Raw genomic sequence first — 18160 nt, forward strand, 5'->3', positions numbered from 1 at the left:
CTAAGGGCAAAGCATTTTCTATAAACTCTACTTGGCTGTGGAATTCACCTCTACCAGACTGGTAAGACACAATAGACCCCTACCACCTTTAGACTTACTGAAAAATTCCTTTCTTAAAGAAGTCCTACATCAATCCCTTAACAGATATATCAACCAAGGCCTCATCTGGAACACAACTGAATAGTACTTGAAAACAAAAAAAAAAGCCAAGCCAAAATACTCAAATACTGTACTGGTCCTGCAAGTCACAACTGGAAATATGTTTCCTCTTGGAAAATAATTCAAATCAAACCCCTTGGAAAATATTCTACAGCAGCTTCCATCAGAACTATCTTGGCATTTCATGTCATCACAGAACTAGAACGGTCATCTGACAGTACTCAAAGGAGTCTACCAGCTATGTTAATTATTTAAGACTCCAATTCTTATTTAGAAGTATCATGTACCTCTACATCCTAGTAAATTTTTTTTCAATGAAGAAAACACATCTCCCCATTCATAAGAATATCTTAAGTAAAACCAGAAAACAAGACACACAAATATATTAATACTTTGCATATCAACAGTATGAATCTAACAGTATTCCTAAAAATCAAGCAGTTTTCAATGCTACACGCAGGGATATGACTATAACATTCAATTTATCTCTACAGACAAAATACATTATGATGTCACAACTGAGGATATAAGATGAATTGACCTGAAAATGCTAGAATAACTCAAGCTCTTTGACAGTGCATAATTTTGCATTCCAGAAACTACTCATATCTTACCTTTGTTTTGCTGTATTTGCATTAGTCTCCAAGTCACACCAAGCAATCTGTTCACCTGCTTGCTATTCAGTTTGCTGCCATCCTGAAGTGTATCTGTTACAAATTTCCTTATCATGTCCAGCCAACCAGAATCCATCTGAAGTGTTGAAGTGCTTGCTAGTGAAACCATTATGTCACACAAGGTTAAGTTCAGTAAGAGATGGTCTACACTGTTTGAGGATGTCATACAATACTTGTTGCTAAGGGGAAGAGCGGAAAAAAGGAGAGAAAGATATTTTTAAAAGAAGAAAATAGTTTGTGTCTTTTAATAGTCGTTACTTCGGTAGAAATTATACTATGTAGAAAAAAAAAATTTAAGTGTTAAAATTTTAAAGCCAATACACATTTTAAAAGTCTTTGTATTTGTCATGTGGGTACTTGAATATTTGTTTTCTGCCACCAAAATGTGTATTTCTTTATAGTGGCAGCGACAACCAAAACTCTAAATTGTATCTCTATGTCTGGTTTCTCCTGTTCCAGTCTCTTCTGTGTTTCTTCTGTGAGGAATCACATGGATTTTGTCATTATCACACAATAACAAAAAGCACCATGAACAGCACAGAGAAATCAATTTGTGTACTTTTTTCCAAACTCATGTGGAATCAGAAACACATTTTTCACCATCACAATATTCTGCAGGACCACCCTGTTGTCCTACAGAGGTTTGAAAGACAAAATTAAGGGATATCAAGAAATGAATCAAGGGTATTGCAACTTGACACATAATGTTACAACCTCTCTACTTGCTGATTAGCCACTCATAGTATAAAAAAAATAAATCACAGCATTTATCTACAGAAAGCTGCAAAATATGAATACCGACATTCAGAACACAAAAGTAGAGCTGTGAAAAGAAAATAACAAAAAGCACTTTAACCTGCGCTAATGTAAGTGTAGTCACCCTTCAGTTCAGAGTCAACCACTACAATGTGAACAAATACATCTCAACCTGTGGACATCACTTACACATGGCATAAATGCTAATAACTTTTTCATGTTCAGAATATGTAGATACTAAGTGCCATCAGTAGTACTGTGGTAAAGTTCTGCAACATTTTGCAAACTGGAGAAGAAAGCCTCAAAATACCATGCAAGTTTTCCAAATGCAGGCCTTTAACCCAATATATTTAGTAAGCAAGGAAAACAAAAGCAACTGTTTTTATTTTCATGGTATGAAGCTAAGTTTCCAGAAGTCTTGAAGTAACAGTCAAAATAAAAATACAAAAAAAAGAGAGTTTCACAGATTGTTTCTCCTGCATATATCCAACAATGTATTTATTCTGAAGTGCAAGAATGGGGCAAAACTTAGTAGCAAAGTGCAGAAGGATCAACAGTAGTACAGTTAGTCAGGGTGTCATCTACGAGACAAGATGGTTGCATTGCCTAACTACTAATTCTGAGATTTTCAGTTTCAAGGAAGGGTGTTCAGGTCAAACCCCAGAAAAGCAAACCACCTTTTGGCTTTATGAACTTAATGGGCAAGACTTAGTTGAAATGAAAGCACTTAATGAAGAGCTCTGCTGTACCTCTGATCTATGTGCCCTTCCAGGAAGAGAAAATGCAACAGTCAAAATATCAAATAGGATTTCAGCCTCAAGTATACCTGCACCATGGTAGACCCTTAGTATAAGAAAAGCTGCTTCTGCTACTACAGCTCAATCTCCAGTGGCACAGTTTGAAAGTATTTGAAACCAAGACAGACACCAGCTGATTCTCATTGTACATACACCAGTGTTGTACATGGACAGCAATGGCACAGAATGACTCCAGAACAAACTTTGCATGAATATAGCCTCACATCTGGCAGCTGACAGGGAAGACAACCTGCTACAGGCCTGTACCAGAAAAAAAAAAAAAGGTGCACACGCTCTGCCAGCTCAATAATGAAGAAATGTGAGTGTTTGACTTCTCCTGCTCCAGTACTGCTTTGCCATACAGGATAGGCACAATGTGTCCCACCTCCCCTCCCAGTTGTATTTATCCAGCCTTGTTATATAACTATAGAAGAGTAGATGTGGGTGGAAAAAAAAAGTTTTTTACTATGTTTTGATGTAATTCAGCAGTCAACTGAAGAAAACATGCAGAAATACAAAACTAGTCTAACACAAATCACCATTTAGCAATATGAAAATTCCAGATCAAGCATTCAATACAATATTTTCACTTCTCTAAGATAGCATTTTAATTTCTGCTGGATGCTATTCAGATGACTTCCTATACAATACTTTTACAAAGAACCACCAAAGGTTCTCAATCCAAAGCAATGCTACCTCCCTATAAAAGCTTCTCTACAGATCTTCAAGCAATACCCAATGTTTTCTTTTCCAACATTAAAAACTTAATACTGGATAAAGCATATGACTCACATTGTCTCACTTAGGAAATTAAAAGCTGTAACATCACACTGATTTTATTCTTACCCTTTGCATGGATCTTTCTTTTTGTGCTTTACTGTTTCTTGTAAAGAATAGGGAAAATGGCGCATGAAGTGGTGCTTGAAATCAACAAGATAATTCATTCGAAGCCATAGTTCCTGTTACGGAAAGCAGATGACAGACAGAGAACACAGTAGTAAGTGAAATACATCAATGCAATCATCTTCCAAAATCCATTACTGGAATCAATGGAAGACAGGAACTTTAGCTTCTGTTTGCAAGTTTTCAAATATATTTATGTTCAGAAGTAAATGTGAAGTCCTGTGCATGAACCTAAAGGTCCACAAAACAAGGGAGTAAAATTATAAGTCAAGGTTGAGTGACAATATTTAATCCAAACTGGACCAGTGTATTTTCTTAGCATGTATTAATGCGGGTATATTCAATATTAAACCAAGTGAGTTACAGATGTGAATTGAAAGTGGTTTTATATCAATTTATCACGGTAAAGTCAGAGTGAACTCTGATTTACTTGCAGTGACTGTCCTGAGTTTTCCATTAAGACATATTCTGACACTGCCTTCATCTTTCCCCATCATTAGTGTACTTGCAGTTCAAAGTCCACTGACAAAACATTTTCCAGTAGAAAGGCCACCCTTACAGAAAAAGGATTTTTTTTCAGTATTTAAAAATAATTTTACTTTGTGGGTTAGCAGACACTCAGTCACCATTCCACAAACTGTCCAGCAGAACTCACCACAAAAAGAAGCCTGCATTGCTATGAAATTGGCCAGGCAGAATTATCTTTTTGATATTCAAGTAATAAGTACAGAGAATGACCATTAAGCTATTTCAAAGATTAACAGGTTTCCACTAAGCATATTCACAGTGGTTTTCCAAAGCGTCTCTAATAACCACTTTGGACCATAAACCCAATGGCTAGTAAATAAGCAAAGCTTCCATTTTCAAACTGAGCCGTTTGAATGCATTTTATACATAAAGGTGACTATAAAGGGAAAAGTAAGATGAACAGTTTATATTATCTAAAATACAATATGCTCAAAAAAAGTTGTATAGACATCAGATTTCCCCCCCCCCCAAAACATCCTAAGGTCATCATGCAACTGCATGTACCTAAACCAGCTACATCTTGACACAGGAGTACCTTTCATGTGACTGAAATGCAGGCACCCCATTGTTAAGGGCAGCTGCTTGGCAGTACCCAAAACAAGGCCAGGGGCAGCACGCTGCCCCTCGTATTTACCTGGCCAACAGCCTGCTGTCTGTCTACTTCCAAGAGGCCTTCTAGAAAAGATCAAAGGGGAACAGGGTGTTTTGTTTGGACACACTGAATTCATCCCTCAGGCTGTGTATGTTGCATAACTCTGGTCTAATGGAATGATTCCACAAATGACTTCCAATAATTATTCTATACATAGATTTTTGTTTAGCAAATGGACCCAGTCCTATACACAGGTAGAACAAAGAGCGGTTGAGACATTCCTTCCAACTACTCTCAATAGCCAAAATGGAAAGAGAAGAGTGTTCTTTTTCCAGTTTGAAAAAAAAAGATAATCTTCGGAAGAGCAGCAAAAGTAAAAAAATAGCAATTCATTTATAAAAGACAAAATAATTATGGCAAAAACATTCAAGGATGTTTTCCAAAATTCTTACTGAGGTTTTGAGTCTTGTGATACTACCAATCATGTAGGTTGCACCAAGCAATTACAGCATCTCATACCACCATTACCCCCTACCTTTCTAAGGGTTTAGGGTTGGTTTGTTTCCAATCCCCTCCAATATATAAAATTTTTCAACATGTAAAAACAAGGAACACCGACAATCTATGCTTTCTTCAAATTTATATTCTAGACGTTATCTGGGAGACAGAATGCTCCTCTTTTCCAATATCACTTTCAGTTTCAAAAGCTTTTCCGCTGCAGTCTGTCAAGGATCCTGAAGACGACTGGTGAACTTATTGCTCAGTTCAACAGATTATTTTCTACAGTAAGAGATTTGACAAATCCAAACTCAAATTTTACTCAAAACCTAGGCTGCTTCTCTAATAAAATATTTCCACTACTTCCAATCACCAAATCACTAGCTTCCAAAACAAAGAACTCTCATTAATATGCCACAGATCACTTCTCCCTTACCATTTTGTATGTTTCATCATGTCGCTTTGTGAGTTTCCACAATAAATGTATTATACTAAGCACTTGCTGCATAAGCTGTTGATATTCTGATTCCAAAAGGTTTCCAAGAATGGGAGCTGATTGTGCAGGAGATGCTTCAATCCAGCACTCAATCAGTAATGGAATTATTATCTCAATAAAACCTTTCAAGTTTTCAGCCGAGGACAGGCCTTTTTCTGCACTGTCCATTACACTTGCCAGAGACCTAAACGACAAAAGCAAAAAAAAAAAAAAAAGAAAAAAGATAAAGATCACACCTTTAAAAACAGATTACAGCAATACCACTTTCCTGTTTTCTGAACACCAGGAAAAATTAATTTCTCAACACATTAAATGTTTGCTTGCTTACTAGATATTTCAGTAAGAAAAAAAAGGGAGTTGAAGCCATCTACAACAAACCTGCTCCCGAGCCTCCCTGCAAGTTTGTGTGCTTCTGTAACAACAACTTAGATTTCAGTGTTTCTTTCTCCATTGTTATATGTAAAGTCTGTAAAGTGGAGAAATGTGATTTGCATTATCATATCACCTTCAACCAACAGGTAAGAATTCACTGTACTCATCACAACAAAATTTAAAAAGCTTTAAGTTTTAAGCTCCTTGAAGCAAAATAATGAAACTGACTAAAAAAGTATTGTCAAATGCATGAGGTTTATTACAGTTAATAACCATCTTCAGCTATAATAAACATAACGGTTGTTCATATTAACAGGGGTAAAAAAATAAAAATCATTCTGCAGAAAATCTAACCGACTTGATGTTTAACTATAATGCTCCAGAGAGAAACTAGCTGGAAAATTATTAAAATGATCTGATAATGAAATTAAACAACAATTATATAAAAATGAAGAGATATAGTTTAAATTAAAATAACATCTCCCAGAAACCAATTACTTCCCCCCCCCCCCCCCCCCCCCAGCCCTGGCCCCTTATAACACACTTTCTTTGTGTTTCACAAGGGCTTAGCAGAAATCACCAAATCATGCTCCTGGATAAATTCAGGCAATTTGTATCCATTTCAAAAAGAAGGTTCTTTAACGAAAGAAACCCTAGAATAACTCTTAAGCAACACAGAAGCTTCTGAAAGGCCTTCCAAATAACAAGAGCCCTTAAAAAAAACCCAAAACCAACAAAAGCCCACAAAAAAACTGCCCAACAACAAAACACCCAGCAATTTCAAGTGATTTCTGACATTGTTTTCCATGATGATTTTGTTTTCTTACTCACAGCAGGGAATTTCTATCATAATGCCAACTTCCTAATATACACAAAATTGGTGCGCTGAACCTCCTGTTACACTCCTTTCTATTTCAGTAATGTTCTCCAAGTGATTTTTCTTCACATATACACCCAAAATAGGATCTGAAAAACTATTTGCCTTCTTTCCACAGACAGGCAGAGAAGTTCTGTTTATAAATATCTTAATTCCATATTGGATTAAAGAGGTAAAGCAGTTTTTTCTGGTCATCCTGTCATTTCCAAATTACCCAAGCTACATTTCTCATGCTGTTGCAATCATCTATAATATGCACAAAATAGAAAATTTTACTCTGTCATTTCTCTCTAGTTGAAATTGCTATCTCAAGAAAATTATTAAACCAAAACAAACCCAGGTATTAAAAAAAAAAAACAACCTGTAAAAGGAGCAGGGAGAAGACATCTGCAAAAGAATAATAAGAAAGTGAGAGAGAAATGCAGACTCTTTTTCAATGAAGGCAAGATGGGAGAGAGAATTTAGATCTCCAGCACAAAATAAAATAGACAAGCGGAAACATAACTGGTCCTAAGAAAAAAAATTTAGTTTTATCTTTAGTACCTACTACGACTATGAGACATCTTAAAACAGTATAAAACTTAGCATTAACTGCAGCAATCAATGTATGCAGTCAATGTAGTTTGGCTTACTTGTCCCTTTTTTGTTGTTCTATGCCCCTTCTATGGCTGCAGACAGTGCGGTAAAGACATCAGTTTCTTTCAGATTATAAAGTGAGTTTAGGGTGAATGGTTCAAACTTAGACATTTAACTCTCAGTCATCTAAAGACACAGTAGACAAATTCCATCTTCCAGTTACAACCACAATGAATTCTGAAGTGTCACTGGGCAAGCCAGTTGATACCAAGACCATAACCTCGCTGAAAAAGTTAGGTTGTCCTGTAAATGCTATTCCATGACAGGACTACACACTCAGCCAAGATTCTGAAATGTCAGTAATTGGCTGAAATAGTTCTGAAGTAGTAGTCTGTAATCATTTATCTGAAAATAATACCTGATATTACAGTGGAACTCTGGAATTCAAGCAACTGATTTCTGGAATACAAAAAATCTCCCCATTAAACAATGAACGGTGCACGAAACTTGTGAAGTTGGCAACACACACATCCCCCCAACTACTTCAGCACTTTTCAGAAACAAGGGATGGAAAAAGAAGGAAGAATCCATGCCAAAAGGAATACTCCACCCAGCTACCAAAAGCATTTGGGCAAGAATACTTAGCATAGCTTTCATGTACTCTTGCAAAAGAAGCCCCCATCTCTCAAGGTAAGGCTCCTCCAAATACTCAAGATTAGAAAGGAGTAAATAAAATCTGATTGCCAGGAACAGATGATGACAAAATATTACAGTAATCTGTGCAGTATGCATTTGATTAATGCAATATCCTTAGCAATACAGGTTCACTGGAACTGGGAGGGTTAGATGTCAATTAAAGTATTAACCTTTTTGTCACATATCTGTTATCACTATTCTTTAACAGTAAGGTGGCTCTCAAACACCACAAAACATATTACCTCCATATGAGTATGAAATACTACTAAGGGGAGCTGCAAGATATTTCTGTACCCCTTAAGATGTCATTTTTCTTCAAACTCCAGTATTTTCATGAAGCAGGACGAAACAGAACAAAACTGCATAACATATTTGCTATTTGACAGTAAAAGGACAACATAAATTCAGCAAAGGGATGTCAAGGAAGTGTAAAAGAAACAAAAAATAAGGAAACAACTTTCTGCTGCTTAAAACAGGAAAAGTCATTGGAAGTTAGTAAGTTTTTATGGTTCAAATTCTAAGCCAGGTAACTGTCCTCCTCTTCTTTTTTGTGTGCACTGCCAATTGCAGGAAAGAAACATTCAGTACACCAGGTGGACTGTATTTCCCCATTTCTGATGCACAGGTCACACCGTATACATATTTATTCACTATGCTTAGTCTTCCATTTTTGTCTCTCAAGTCTTCTCTGCTTTTCACTGCGGCTGCATTTTGTCCTTTCTCAGCAGAAACAGAAGCTCTACTATTTCTCTTCAGCATCACTTCCATTCCAAAAAAAAAAATCACACACTTTGGTATCACCATGTTTAAGTTGTGAAGACTTTCCATTTTTCCACACCTGAAATGATTTGATGCAAAAAGCAAAAAAGTCAGCACATAAGGCAGAGGATATATTCTAATAGTGTCCTAATTCACTGTAATCTTTCATTCACACACAGTAGGAAGACCTAGCACACACAGAAAATAATCAAGTCTTAAGATTTGCATTGTTGAACCATCCAGCATTCCAAGCTCAGAATCTACACTTTTTACTAAACATACCAAAATACTACTAGCTGATTCTGAAAATCCCCTTCTGCAATCACTAGGTTATCAATGAGGTGTCATCCCTACCTGATGAACTTGCAAGACTAAAAGGATGTGGCAACTTTAGCATACTATTAGTGGTGTTTGGAACCCTACTTTTTAAAGAACTAAGTTGAAACTTACTTGCACTATTACTGATGGCCGCATCACTACATACACACTGCAATTAGTTACCTGTGGTTTGGTCAACTCTAGCTACAGTTAGGACTTGGCTGTTTGCGCACTGACTTCTTTAAACAAGAACACACACACACTGTTTGAGATTTTGGAAGTACTCAAGGAGCATTACAGACGTTTTGCACTGCTTATTAGAAGTAATTTCTGTCCTCGCAGTAATGGCCACAGCAGAGGCCCAGGAATGCCTGTAGAAGGCCACAGTTGGGATTGGAAGAGACAGAATTATACGTCTTCAGATTACTAGAAAAGATTTTAGTGACAAATACAAAAGCTACCACAGTAACTTCCAGTCTTCGAATTTTACAGATATCCATTAAAACAAGCTGTACTGGCCCTTTGTGCAAAATGAATACACCAAAAATATGCGCAAATACATTAAAATGAGAACATTTTTGTACCTTCTGCAGATGCCTTTTCTCCTTCCATTCTTCTGTTCTGCTGCCATCATTTTGCTTTGCCAATCTCGCCTTGGATTCTAGCAATGTTTCCTTCTATTCTTCTGGCTCCTCCTCATGCTTGCAAACGCCTTTTTGAAAGTATTTATAACTACAAGTGGATCACGATGTTTCACCAAAATTTAGCTCCTCAGAAAAGCCGAATCCAATTCAGGTGACATCAGATGTAAAGTCTATTTTCCTAGACCTTGGATACAACGCATCTTCAGCTATTACAGGGTATGGTATATCACACACTGCATATCATTCAGGGCAAAATACAAAAATCCTCTGATAAACGGTGGTCCACGATTGTATGCTTCTGACTGCAGAGATGAAGTCCATAGGACTGTTTCGTGCTCAGCAGTGAAACCCTCCCCCTGCCTCAAGTGGGCATCAGTGGTCTAGTTTCCAACTAAAGCTTTACCTGCAGCAGATATTGTTGGTCATGACTGAACTTTTATGCTATGTTAACAACCACTTTTATGAGAATAAGCTGCACATTTTATTCAGCTTAATATAAATTTCCTGTACCTACCACAAGTAATATGCTATCTACTGAGAGGAAGCCTAGGAGAGTGGGAATGGAATAGTCCTTTCTGTGTCTCCACAACAGAGATGGAAAACACCTGCTAATTCAGGCCAACACCTGTGGTATTAAAAGAGAACACCTTCTTCTGCACATCATTCATTCAAAGATATGAGATGGACATAGCAATGGACTAGGCAGTGGGTTTTATACCCTTTTCTGCCACTGACCTCCTAGATGAATTTGGTATAACTGCTTTCTACCTCTTGTTCAGTCTCCTCCAGCAGTAAAATAAGGATTGTGGTTTCTCTTCAAACCACCTTGATAACTATGGATTAGAAGTGCTGTCCAACGGCTAAACAGTTTCCGTTTTTCAAGTCGTTCATTCCAGGTCTCCTACCAGCAGCTATGTAACGTCTATAGTAACGTATATACACGAGGATGCCAATCTTTAAAAGGTACCTTAAAGTGGTGTGGGAGACTCCCCTTTAGTTTGAGGAACGGGTGAATCAGAAAGGAGGAAGATAAATAAAAATGGTTAGTTATTTCTCCCTTAACTTCAGCTCATATCTATTTAGAGCACTACTAAAAAACACACAAGCGTGTGACTAAGCACACTATGCTTTCTTCCACACTCATAAACATGTCTCAGATGAGACAGCTTTTATCCATAGTGAAGATGTAAACTGATGAACTGATTAAAAATACCTAGAATCGGAAACTCAGCAGAACTTTATACAGTCAGACATCTTATTATGCTGTCCTTTTTAAAAGGAGCTATATTCAAAGAAAAGAGACTCTTAAACTTATGATAGACTCTTGAAAGTAAAACCACAAAATTTCAGTAAAATTCATTACCATAGTGTAAGAAACAAGCTTATGTTTAATGTAAAGAAATTTGCCTGCTTGCCCGCAGGTCATTTGATATCCTGCAACAACCTGTAGTCCTCAGTTGGCATTCAAAAAAAAACCTGCTAGAGACGGTCTTCCAAAGTTACTACAAATAGCATAAAATAAAGCTTTTATTTGGTAACAGCAGAATTCATGATATACGTATAGCAGTTACCTGCTGGGTATTTCCATATCTTCAAGTCACTGCAATAAGACTGCACATTATGCTAAATATCCTAAAATATGGCTAAGGGACAACCCCACACTAAAAATTAAACAGTTGCCTTCAACAGCAACAAACCACAGTTTAACATTGCAATCGTACAGTTGACAATAATTCCCCAATCAGTTAACATTTTCTCACCTCAGTCTAAATGATGAGTTGATCTTTGGTCGTAAGCCACCATTTTCGAACAGTTGTATATGTTGCTGATTATTTGCATGGACCTTCCAACTTATATATATTGGGTTCCTCACAGAATGAGGGCTATCCTTTTGTTCTTGAAGCCCTTCATCCTCTATTTCACTGGATCCATCTACCACTGCTTGGAGAAACTTCTTGAGCCTGGTAAGTACATTCAGCCTCCACTGCTGAGAAGTTACTCTGCGATTTGGGTTAACAGAGAGCATCCAGGAAAGTTTTTCTCTGTTTTTCAGTCTTTTTGACAGTTGCTGGTGAGAAATAAGCTCTACAAAATTCTTCAACAATATACTGCTGCGGTCTGTGAGAAGAGCTGGGTATGCTTCCAATAAAACGTCCAAGACTTTCAATGAATCTTCCTGAATCCCCTCACTGATATGAGTCATGGCACTGGAAAGATGGGCACTTACCAAAGGAAAAAATGGAGCAATCTGTTCCGCTCTTATTTTTGAAGCCAAGAACTGCAGCAGGTGAACAGCTGCTCCTCTGACACCAGAATCTTTGTCTGTAAACACAGCTGCCACCTCACTTATTATATTTGAAAGGTGTGCATCAATTACAAATGGATACTGAGACAGGAGATCTTTGAGCCCAAGAAGTGCATTATGCTTCACCCCAGGACTATAGTGATGCATCTGTGAAAGCAGATCCTAAAAGGAAAGAAACATAAACACTTGTTATCATTATTACTTTAAGTTCTTTAAACTTCTCCACCTATTTCCAGCACGTTTCTTTCAAAAACACAAAATCTATTCTCACAAGGTACCACTGTTCATAGCAGCATGATATGTTCAGAACAAATATAATATTAGTTTAAAGCGTAACATTGAACAAATAATCAAAATTCAATGACAGGAAAAACAAGATACCATGACTTGTCCTTCAAGTAATTAGAATTAGGTAATTGTAATTAGGTAATCCTCATTAAGTTTAAGCACAGCCCTACTGACTTAAAGGGATGACCAAAAATAAGTCCTCTCACACTTGTTCTCAAAAGCAGAACTATGACTTCTCAGTCTCAACAGCTTTCTTCAGTTTAAACAGAGCTGCAAGAAATAGATCGCACAAAAAGAAGAAAAGCAGAACCACCCCCCAAAGAAATACAAATGTTTTTAAAAACGTCATCTCGGGAAGTCTCCCTTTTAAAACCCTGTCCTTAAGTTATGATCCAAGACTTTCAAAACCAGAAAGTTAATCCTAGACACTTAAATAAGTGTGCAACTGTAGCTTTTGCACTACTGAAAACCTTTCCCTTGAGTTATATATATGCTGGTCCAGCAATTTATTAAAATCACGGGTCAACTTATTGTCAAGGACAGAAAGGTGGTATTTGGATATTCTGCTGGGTTTTTTTTAAGTTGGTTCTCTTTCAACTAAATCTTTTCTTCCCAAACTCTAGTAAACAGTAAACCTAGATAAATGACAAGTAATCTTCTGTTATTTCAGAATGTCATGTCACAGTATACCTTTATGTTAAGTTTTCTATTTTGTGTAGGAAGCACTCCATCTTCTTTAAGCTGCTCAGGAATTTGTATGGCCTTTGTTTTGAAGGTAGTATCAGTTGCATTCTCTAGTTTAGGTTTTTTTTTCCCAACTTTTAATTTCACTTTCTGGAAATCTTCTTGATGTTTCCTTTTTTTAGTCATTCTGATTCTCTGCAAAAAGACATTCAGAATTTTAACTTGATTAAATACAGTACAAATATTTTTTTCTGCCGAAGAGCAGCAACTTCCTAACAAAAGCTACTGGTTTTATGCTTTTTCCGATGCATAAACTAGCGTCTGCCTCTGAAACAAGATGCTAAGCTAAACAGACATACAGACTGATACAGTACAGCTGTTGTTCTAGTGTCCAGAAAACATTCTGCTGCTCCTTTGGTTGTCTTTGGTTTGAGAGCTACTTTATTGAAAAAGTTCACTTAAATAACTGTGCGTTCCACTGCTTTATCAGATTAAGTTGTTCGTTTTGTTCTAAGAAATTCCTGCCAATAAAGCAACTTTTTTTTTTTTTTTTTTACATACTTGATCCTTGGCAAGCTAAAAGAGGTCAGTGAACTGTTTCATTTAATTTGTACCTTGTTTACCAACTCAATCATTAATACCACACAGTCTGCACAGGTGAAATCATGGGTTTAATCAGGCCTTCACTGCTAACAGCAGCATACAAGAATCTAAGAAAGCTTTCACTACACACTCTAAAGTCCAGTCTGTGCATTTAAAAATTGTAACCAGAAAGAATGGGGGGGGGAAGAGATTAAACAGGCACATATGAAGAGAGACTGAAAACCTAAACTATATTTAATAAGGCATAAGCAATAAGACAGTATGAGTAGCTATACTTAGAAGTCGTACAGACATACTAGCATACACATACAGTAACCAAAACAAACTAAAACCCACATTTCAGTTTCTGAATGACCTTTTGGCTTTGATATATCTGTACTGATAAAAGTACTCTTAATTCTACCAGATTTCAAACAAACACACACACACCACCTCCACACACACAAACCGTCAAACACTACGCCACTGGTTCCTTTATCTTCCTTCCCTTCATCTCCATAATTCTAAATTCATTCATAACAAAACTCCAGAAGCTGATGTCACAACACTTAACATTCACATACAAATTGCACCAAGATTTCTGTTAGTTAAGACCAGGAATCCATGGTCTGATTACTCCTAGAAGTGGCTGTAGAAGTTATTGAGAATGTAAAAGGGGGAAGAGGGAGACAAGCTCAAAGCCATTATGATGTTGAGGTTTAACCTCTCACAACTTTCTAGTGATAACAGGTAATTTATGGAGCTGGAAATCTGAATGCTTCCAGATCCCATTGTACACAGTATAAAGCCCATGTTCTCAGGTACATAAACTTTTTGTTTCTTCTCTCAAACTACTATTTGGGTAACTAGGTTTTGTAAATTCTTAATATCTGAACTATACAAAAAAGTTGCAAACACAACGTTCAAATTTTAAAGACCAAACTAACTAAAAAAAAGAAAAAGAAAATACAGCCAACTAAATCCAGAAATTTCTAAGTAAAATATCCAAACAATGATTCCTTTATGGTGGACATGATCATCATTCACTCTAGAAAATAGAATTCTGCAGCTGATTTTCCCAATGGACTTCAAACTGTGAATTTGTGCTGTATGACAGTATTTCAAATACACGTCATCAGGATAATGATTAAGAAGTGTTTTAAATCCAATTATCATTTTCTGTTCTTTTAAAACAATTTAAACAACTGATTATACAAACATTTGACTACTACTCGATTTCTGCTTTTCACATGCTAGCTTAAAACAGCTATCTGCAAGACCACTTTAACTGAAGCGTAAATTTGACATAAGTAACCCATCAACTGAAAAGGCTTTAAAAAAAACTTTGGAGTTTGGTGCCAAAATAAAAATGTCCTTTACTGTCCAAGTATAACAACCACGGTTTTATAAGCTTTTGATTTTTACCATATGCATCTTTTAGGAAAGAATTACAGCAAGACTTTCACTATTTGATTGCAAGAGATACAGAAACAGCTAGAAGCTTTTGACATGAATGTAATTTCCACTTACAAAGCTTGCTTTAATGGAGATATTTAGCAAATCTCTCTCTACAGATGAAATGTTTGGCTTCCAAATAGCATTAAAAACTGTACAAATACAGGTGCACACAGACTTACCAAAGTCAATTAAGTTATTTTAAAGGAGGTGGCTTATAAAATATACTTTCTCTTAAGAAAAAAAAGAAGCCGTTTACATTGCACTGCATGCTTTAGAAATAACTTAGTGTAAATCTAAACATATCCATTTCCCATTCATATGTACCAACTAAATCAGAGATAAAATGGTTACAAAACCAAAGCCATTGAAAACACCACAGCGTCTATGTAGCACGATGTTAACTGTATACAGCTTATGAAGTTATGTAAATATTTTAATGAAACTTCTTGCTGAAACAACTGTTTGCCTTTTGACTTCAACCGTATTTTCAGTTGGCCCTCCTCCAACAGGACTGAGCTAAGTGCACCTAGCAGTTTCTGCACTAATACAGTTCTACAATCCAAAATATTAAAATAACCTCAAATCAATACTAATTTCCTTTAACGTGAAGCCGTACGCAGCACTTTTCAGAAGCTACTTCGAGTGTCGCTCAGCCGTCCTTACGTGAGGCCTAGGGAAACAGAGCGGAACCAAAAGAAGCAACCTGTAGTTTACTCCCTTGCAGTTTTGAGGCAGTATCCGCAGGGAACCTTGCTACCAGCGTATTTACAAGCTCAAGCAATCAGGAAAAGCCTGAGAAACCAGAAGGCAAGGTGCGTGCCCTAACTCCTCTCATCTGAGAAAAGATTTCCATCTGGGCAAGTTCTCTCCCGGCAAAGGGCAATACTTACTCGCAATTAACTTTCTGAGGCTCCGGCGCCGAACAGCACATCCCTAGTCACCACAAAACCTAACAACCAAAAACCGCGCCACGCCGCAAACGCCATACCCCAAAGCCAACGCGCTGCTGAAGCGGAGGCGGCGGCGGCGGCTCCTCCCGCAGCTCTAGGCCGTTAAACAACCTTCCTCACCGTCCCGGGACATCTTTCAGCTGGTTCCCGAAGAGCTGCTCCGCATCAGTCGTTCTATGAGGCGTTTGAATAAACCGCGTTAGTGCCCGCCCGGTGCCGGGGCTCCCGGGAGCCCCCACAGCCGCGCCGGGCTCCGCCAGCGGCAGGCGAGACGGGAGCAGCGGCCGAGGGAAGCGGCCGAGGGAAGCCGCCGGGGCGAGCGGCGGCACGTAACCCCAGGGGAGGTGGGGCAGGGGGTTACGAACGTCGCCCGGGGCCGCCGGTTTCCCAGGACCGGCACGCCCGCGGCTGTGCTCACGCTTTCCCGCCGCCCTGCGCAGGAGCGTACGGGAAGGGGGTGGGTCACACAAAAGGCGGCCGTTAGCGCAAGGCAGGGCGAGCCCGGCGGCCCCTGGCCGCGCCCGTGGGCAGGGCAGGGCCGGGCCGGGCCGGGCCGGGCGCCCCCGCCTCCTCCCGAACGGCAACGGCGCCGTTGAGCCCCGCGCGCGCCGCACCGGCCACTCACCAACCACGCGGCAGTGCGAGCCCCCTTCCGCCCCCGAGAACCTGCCCGGAAACGGCCACCCACGTGAGCGGCTGCAACCAGCGAGCGCCCCCCGCGGGAAGGAGCGCGCTTCCTTCCCGCCCCGCCAGGGCCGGGGCGATGGCGCCACCTGCAGCCGCGGCGACGACGAGCTCAGCCGAGCGGGCTGCGGTGGCGTCGTTCGCTCGGGGTGAGGGAAGGTGGTGGTCTCTCGGCCACAGGAGCGGGTTGCGGAGATGGGTTTTTATCTTTCCACTGAAGCGGTGTACTCCCGAGCGCTGGTCGGGTGACGGGTTACCGGAGGTTTTCCCTTTTCCGCGGTGAAAGTTCTTTGGTGGCAAAGCAATCTGTTAACACGACGGCAGGCAAACGATCTTCATTTTTTACATGCATAGTAGAGCAGTCCGTTGTTGAACTTCATGAGGTTGTGGGGTTGTTTTTTTTTTCCCTTATGCCAGCATCATAAGATACTGAGAGACAGGTTTTCCCCTTGGGGGCCTGACAAAGTCTCTAACTGGAAGGAGCTGCTCGTGCAGTGAGGCGTTCAGTTTTAAAGTCACGTCGGTTCTCACCCTCCTTCCTCAGAGCGTACCGGGGTATCTTACCTTAATGCAGCAGCCAGGAGAACAATTCAGCCAGGTCACTTCAAGGAATTACACCACACTGCTTTGATTTGAACCAGCACAGATGATTGCTAACAGTTCAACAGCATTTTTTAAGATGTCAGCATCGCAGCACACAAGGCATTACATCATTTTAATTACTAGAATGAGAGATGTCTTGGCTTGGGCTTTTTACTTGTTGTAAGTAATAGGATCACTTTCATGCTTTCTTTGAGTCCAGCTACTTCAGCTCTCAATTTGTATCTCATTTCCTCCAACAAGAATGCATTAATAATAACAAATTCCAAGATTTGTGTTTATAGACTCAGAAAACATTTAGAAGAGATCATTTCAGTGAAGGCAATGCAGAGTCATCATTAACATTTCAGGTTTCACACACAATATCAAACCATCAGGCATGCTGTATAATTTTGTACACCGATACCGAGATCAAATTCACAACATAGTGAACTTGCTACTTCAAAAGGGGTCATGAATTCTTATGCCAGAATTAGAGAGCACAATCCTAGAAGTGAAAGAAGAGGAGGATGTTTCCCTACCTGTCTAGAACAGACATCACAATTTACACCACACCTTAAGTCTTCTATTGTGCATTCAGAACTTTTCGTTTCCTATCAAGTCACCTGTGAAAACCCTTCTCCTTTCCACTTTCTGCCTTCTAAGAGGAGTACAAGTTCTGCTTTTTCTTGTTAGAGATCACTTCCCCAAAGCTCTCTGGTCTCTGAGTAAAATGTGTAAAACTAAGGAAAAGCTAAAAGAAAAATTGATTCTCTCTTGCTTTAATTTTTCTTGCTATTGCTTAAGCTTTAATTCTATTAATTCTCTACTTACCCCAGATGTCTGCCTTGCTGTTACTGTGAGAAACAATTAAAATGTATTATATTAAATAGTCAGCAACATCGTTTAAGCATCATTAGGAAAAGAGAATGCCCTTTTTCTTTTTTTTTTTTTTTTACTTTAAAATTCTGGCACAAGTAAAACA

At 38.8% G+C, this 18160-nt stretch overlaps 1 protein-coding gene across 3 annotated transcripts in view; it reads right to left on the bottom strand.

Annotated features, from left to right (window-relative positions):
- Positions 1–16662, bottom strand: part of TEX10 (testis expressed 10) — a 59891-nt gene extending 43229 nt beyond the window's left edge. For 2 of the 3 annotated variants that reach the window (XM_075744596.1, XM_075744594.1), the window contains exons 1-7: positions 16538–16662; positions 15951–16086; positions 12929–13117; positions 11406–12112; positions 5344–5587; positions 3233–3345; positions 774–1012 (exon numbers count right to left, since the gene is read on the bottom strand). In XM_075744596.1, coding sequence (XP_075600711.1) covers positions 774–1012; positions 3233–3345; positions 5344–5587; positions 11406–12112; positions 12929–13108 — 1483 coding nt within the window. In that variant the 5' untranslated portion in view covers positions 13109–13117; positions 15951–16086; positions 16538–16662. Of the gene's footprint in view, positions 1–773; positions 1013–3232; positions 3346–5343; positions 5588–11405; positions 12113–12928; positions 13118–15852; positions 16087–16537 lie in introns of all 3 variants that reach the window. The other variant, XM_075744595.1, reaches the window with a different exon arrangement.
- Positions 16663–18160: the final 1498 nt, after the last annotated feature.

Source organism: Balearica regulorum, chromosome 2 (genome assembly GCF_011004875.1).
Source record: "Balearica regulorum gibbericeps isolate bBalReg1 chromosome 2, bBalReg1.pri, whole genome shotgun sequence".
Taxonomy (NCBI): Eukaryota; Metazoa; Chordata; class Aves; order Gruiformes; family Gruidae; genus Balearica; species Balearica regulorum.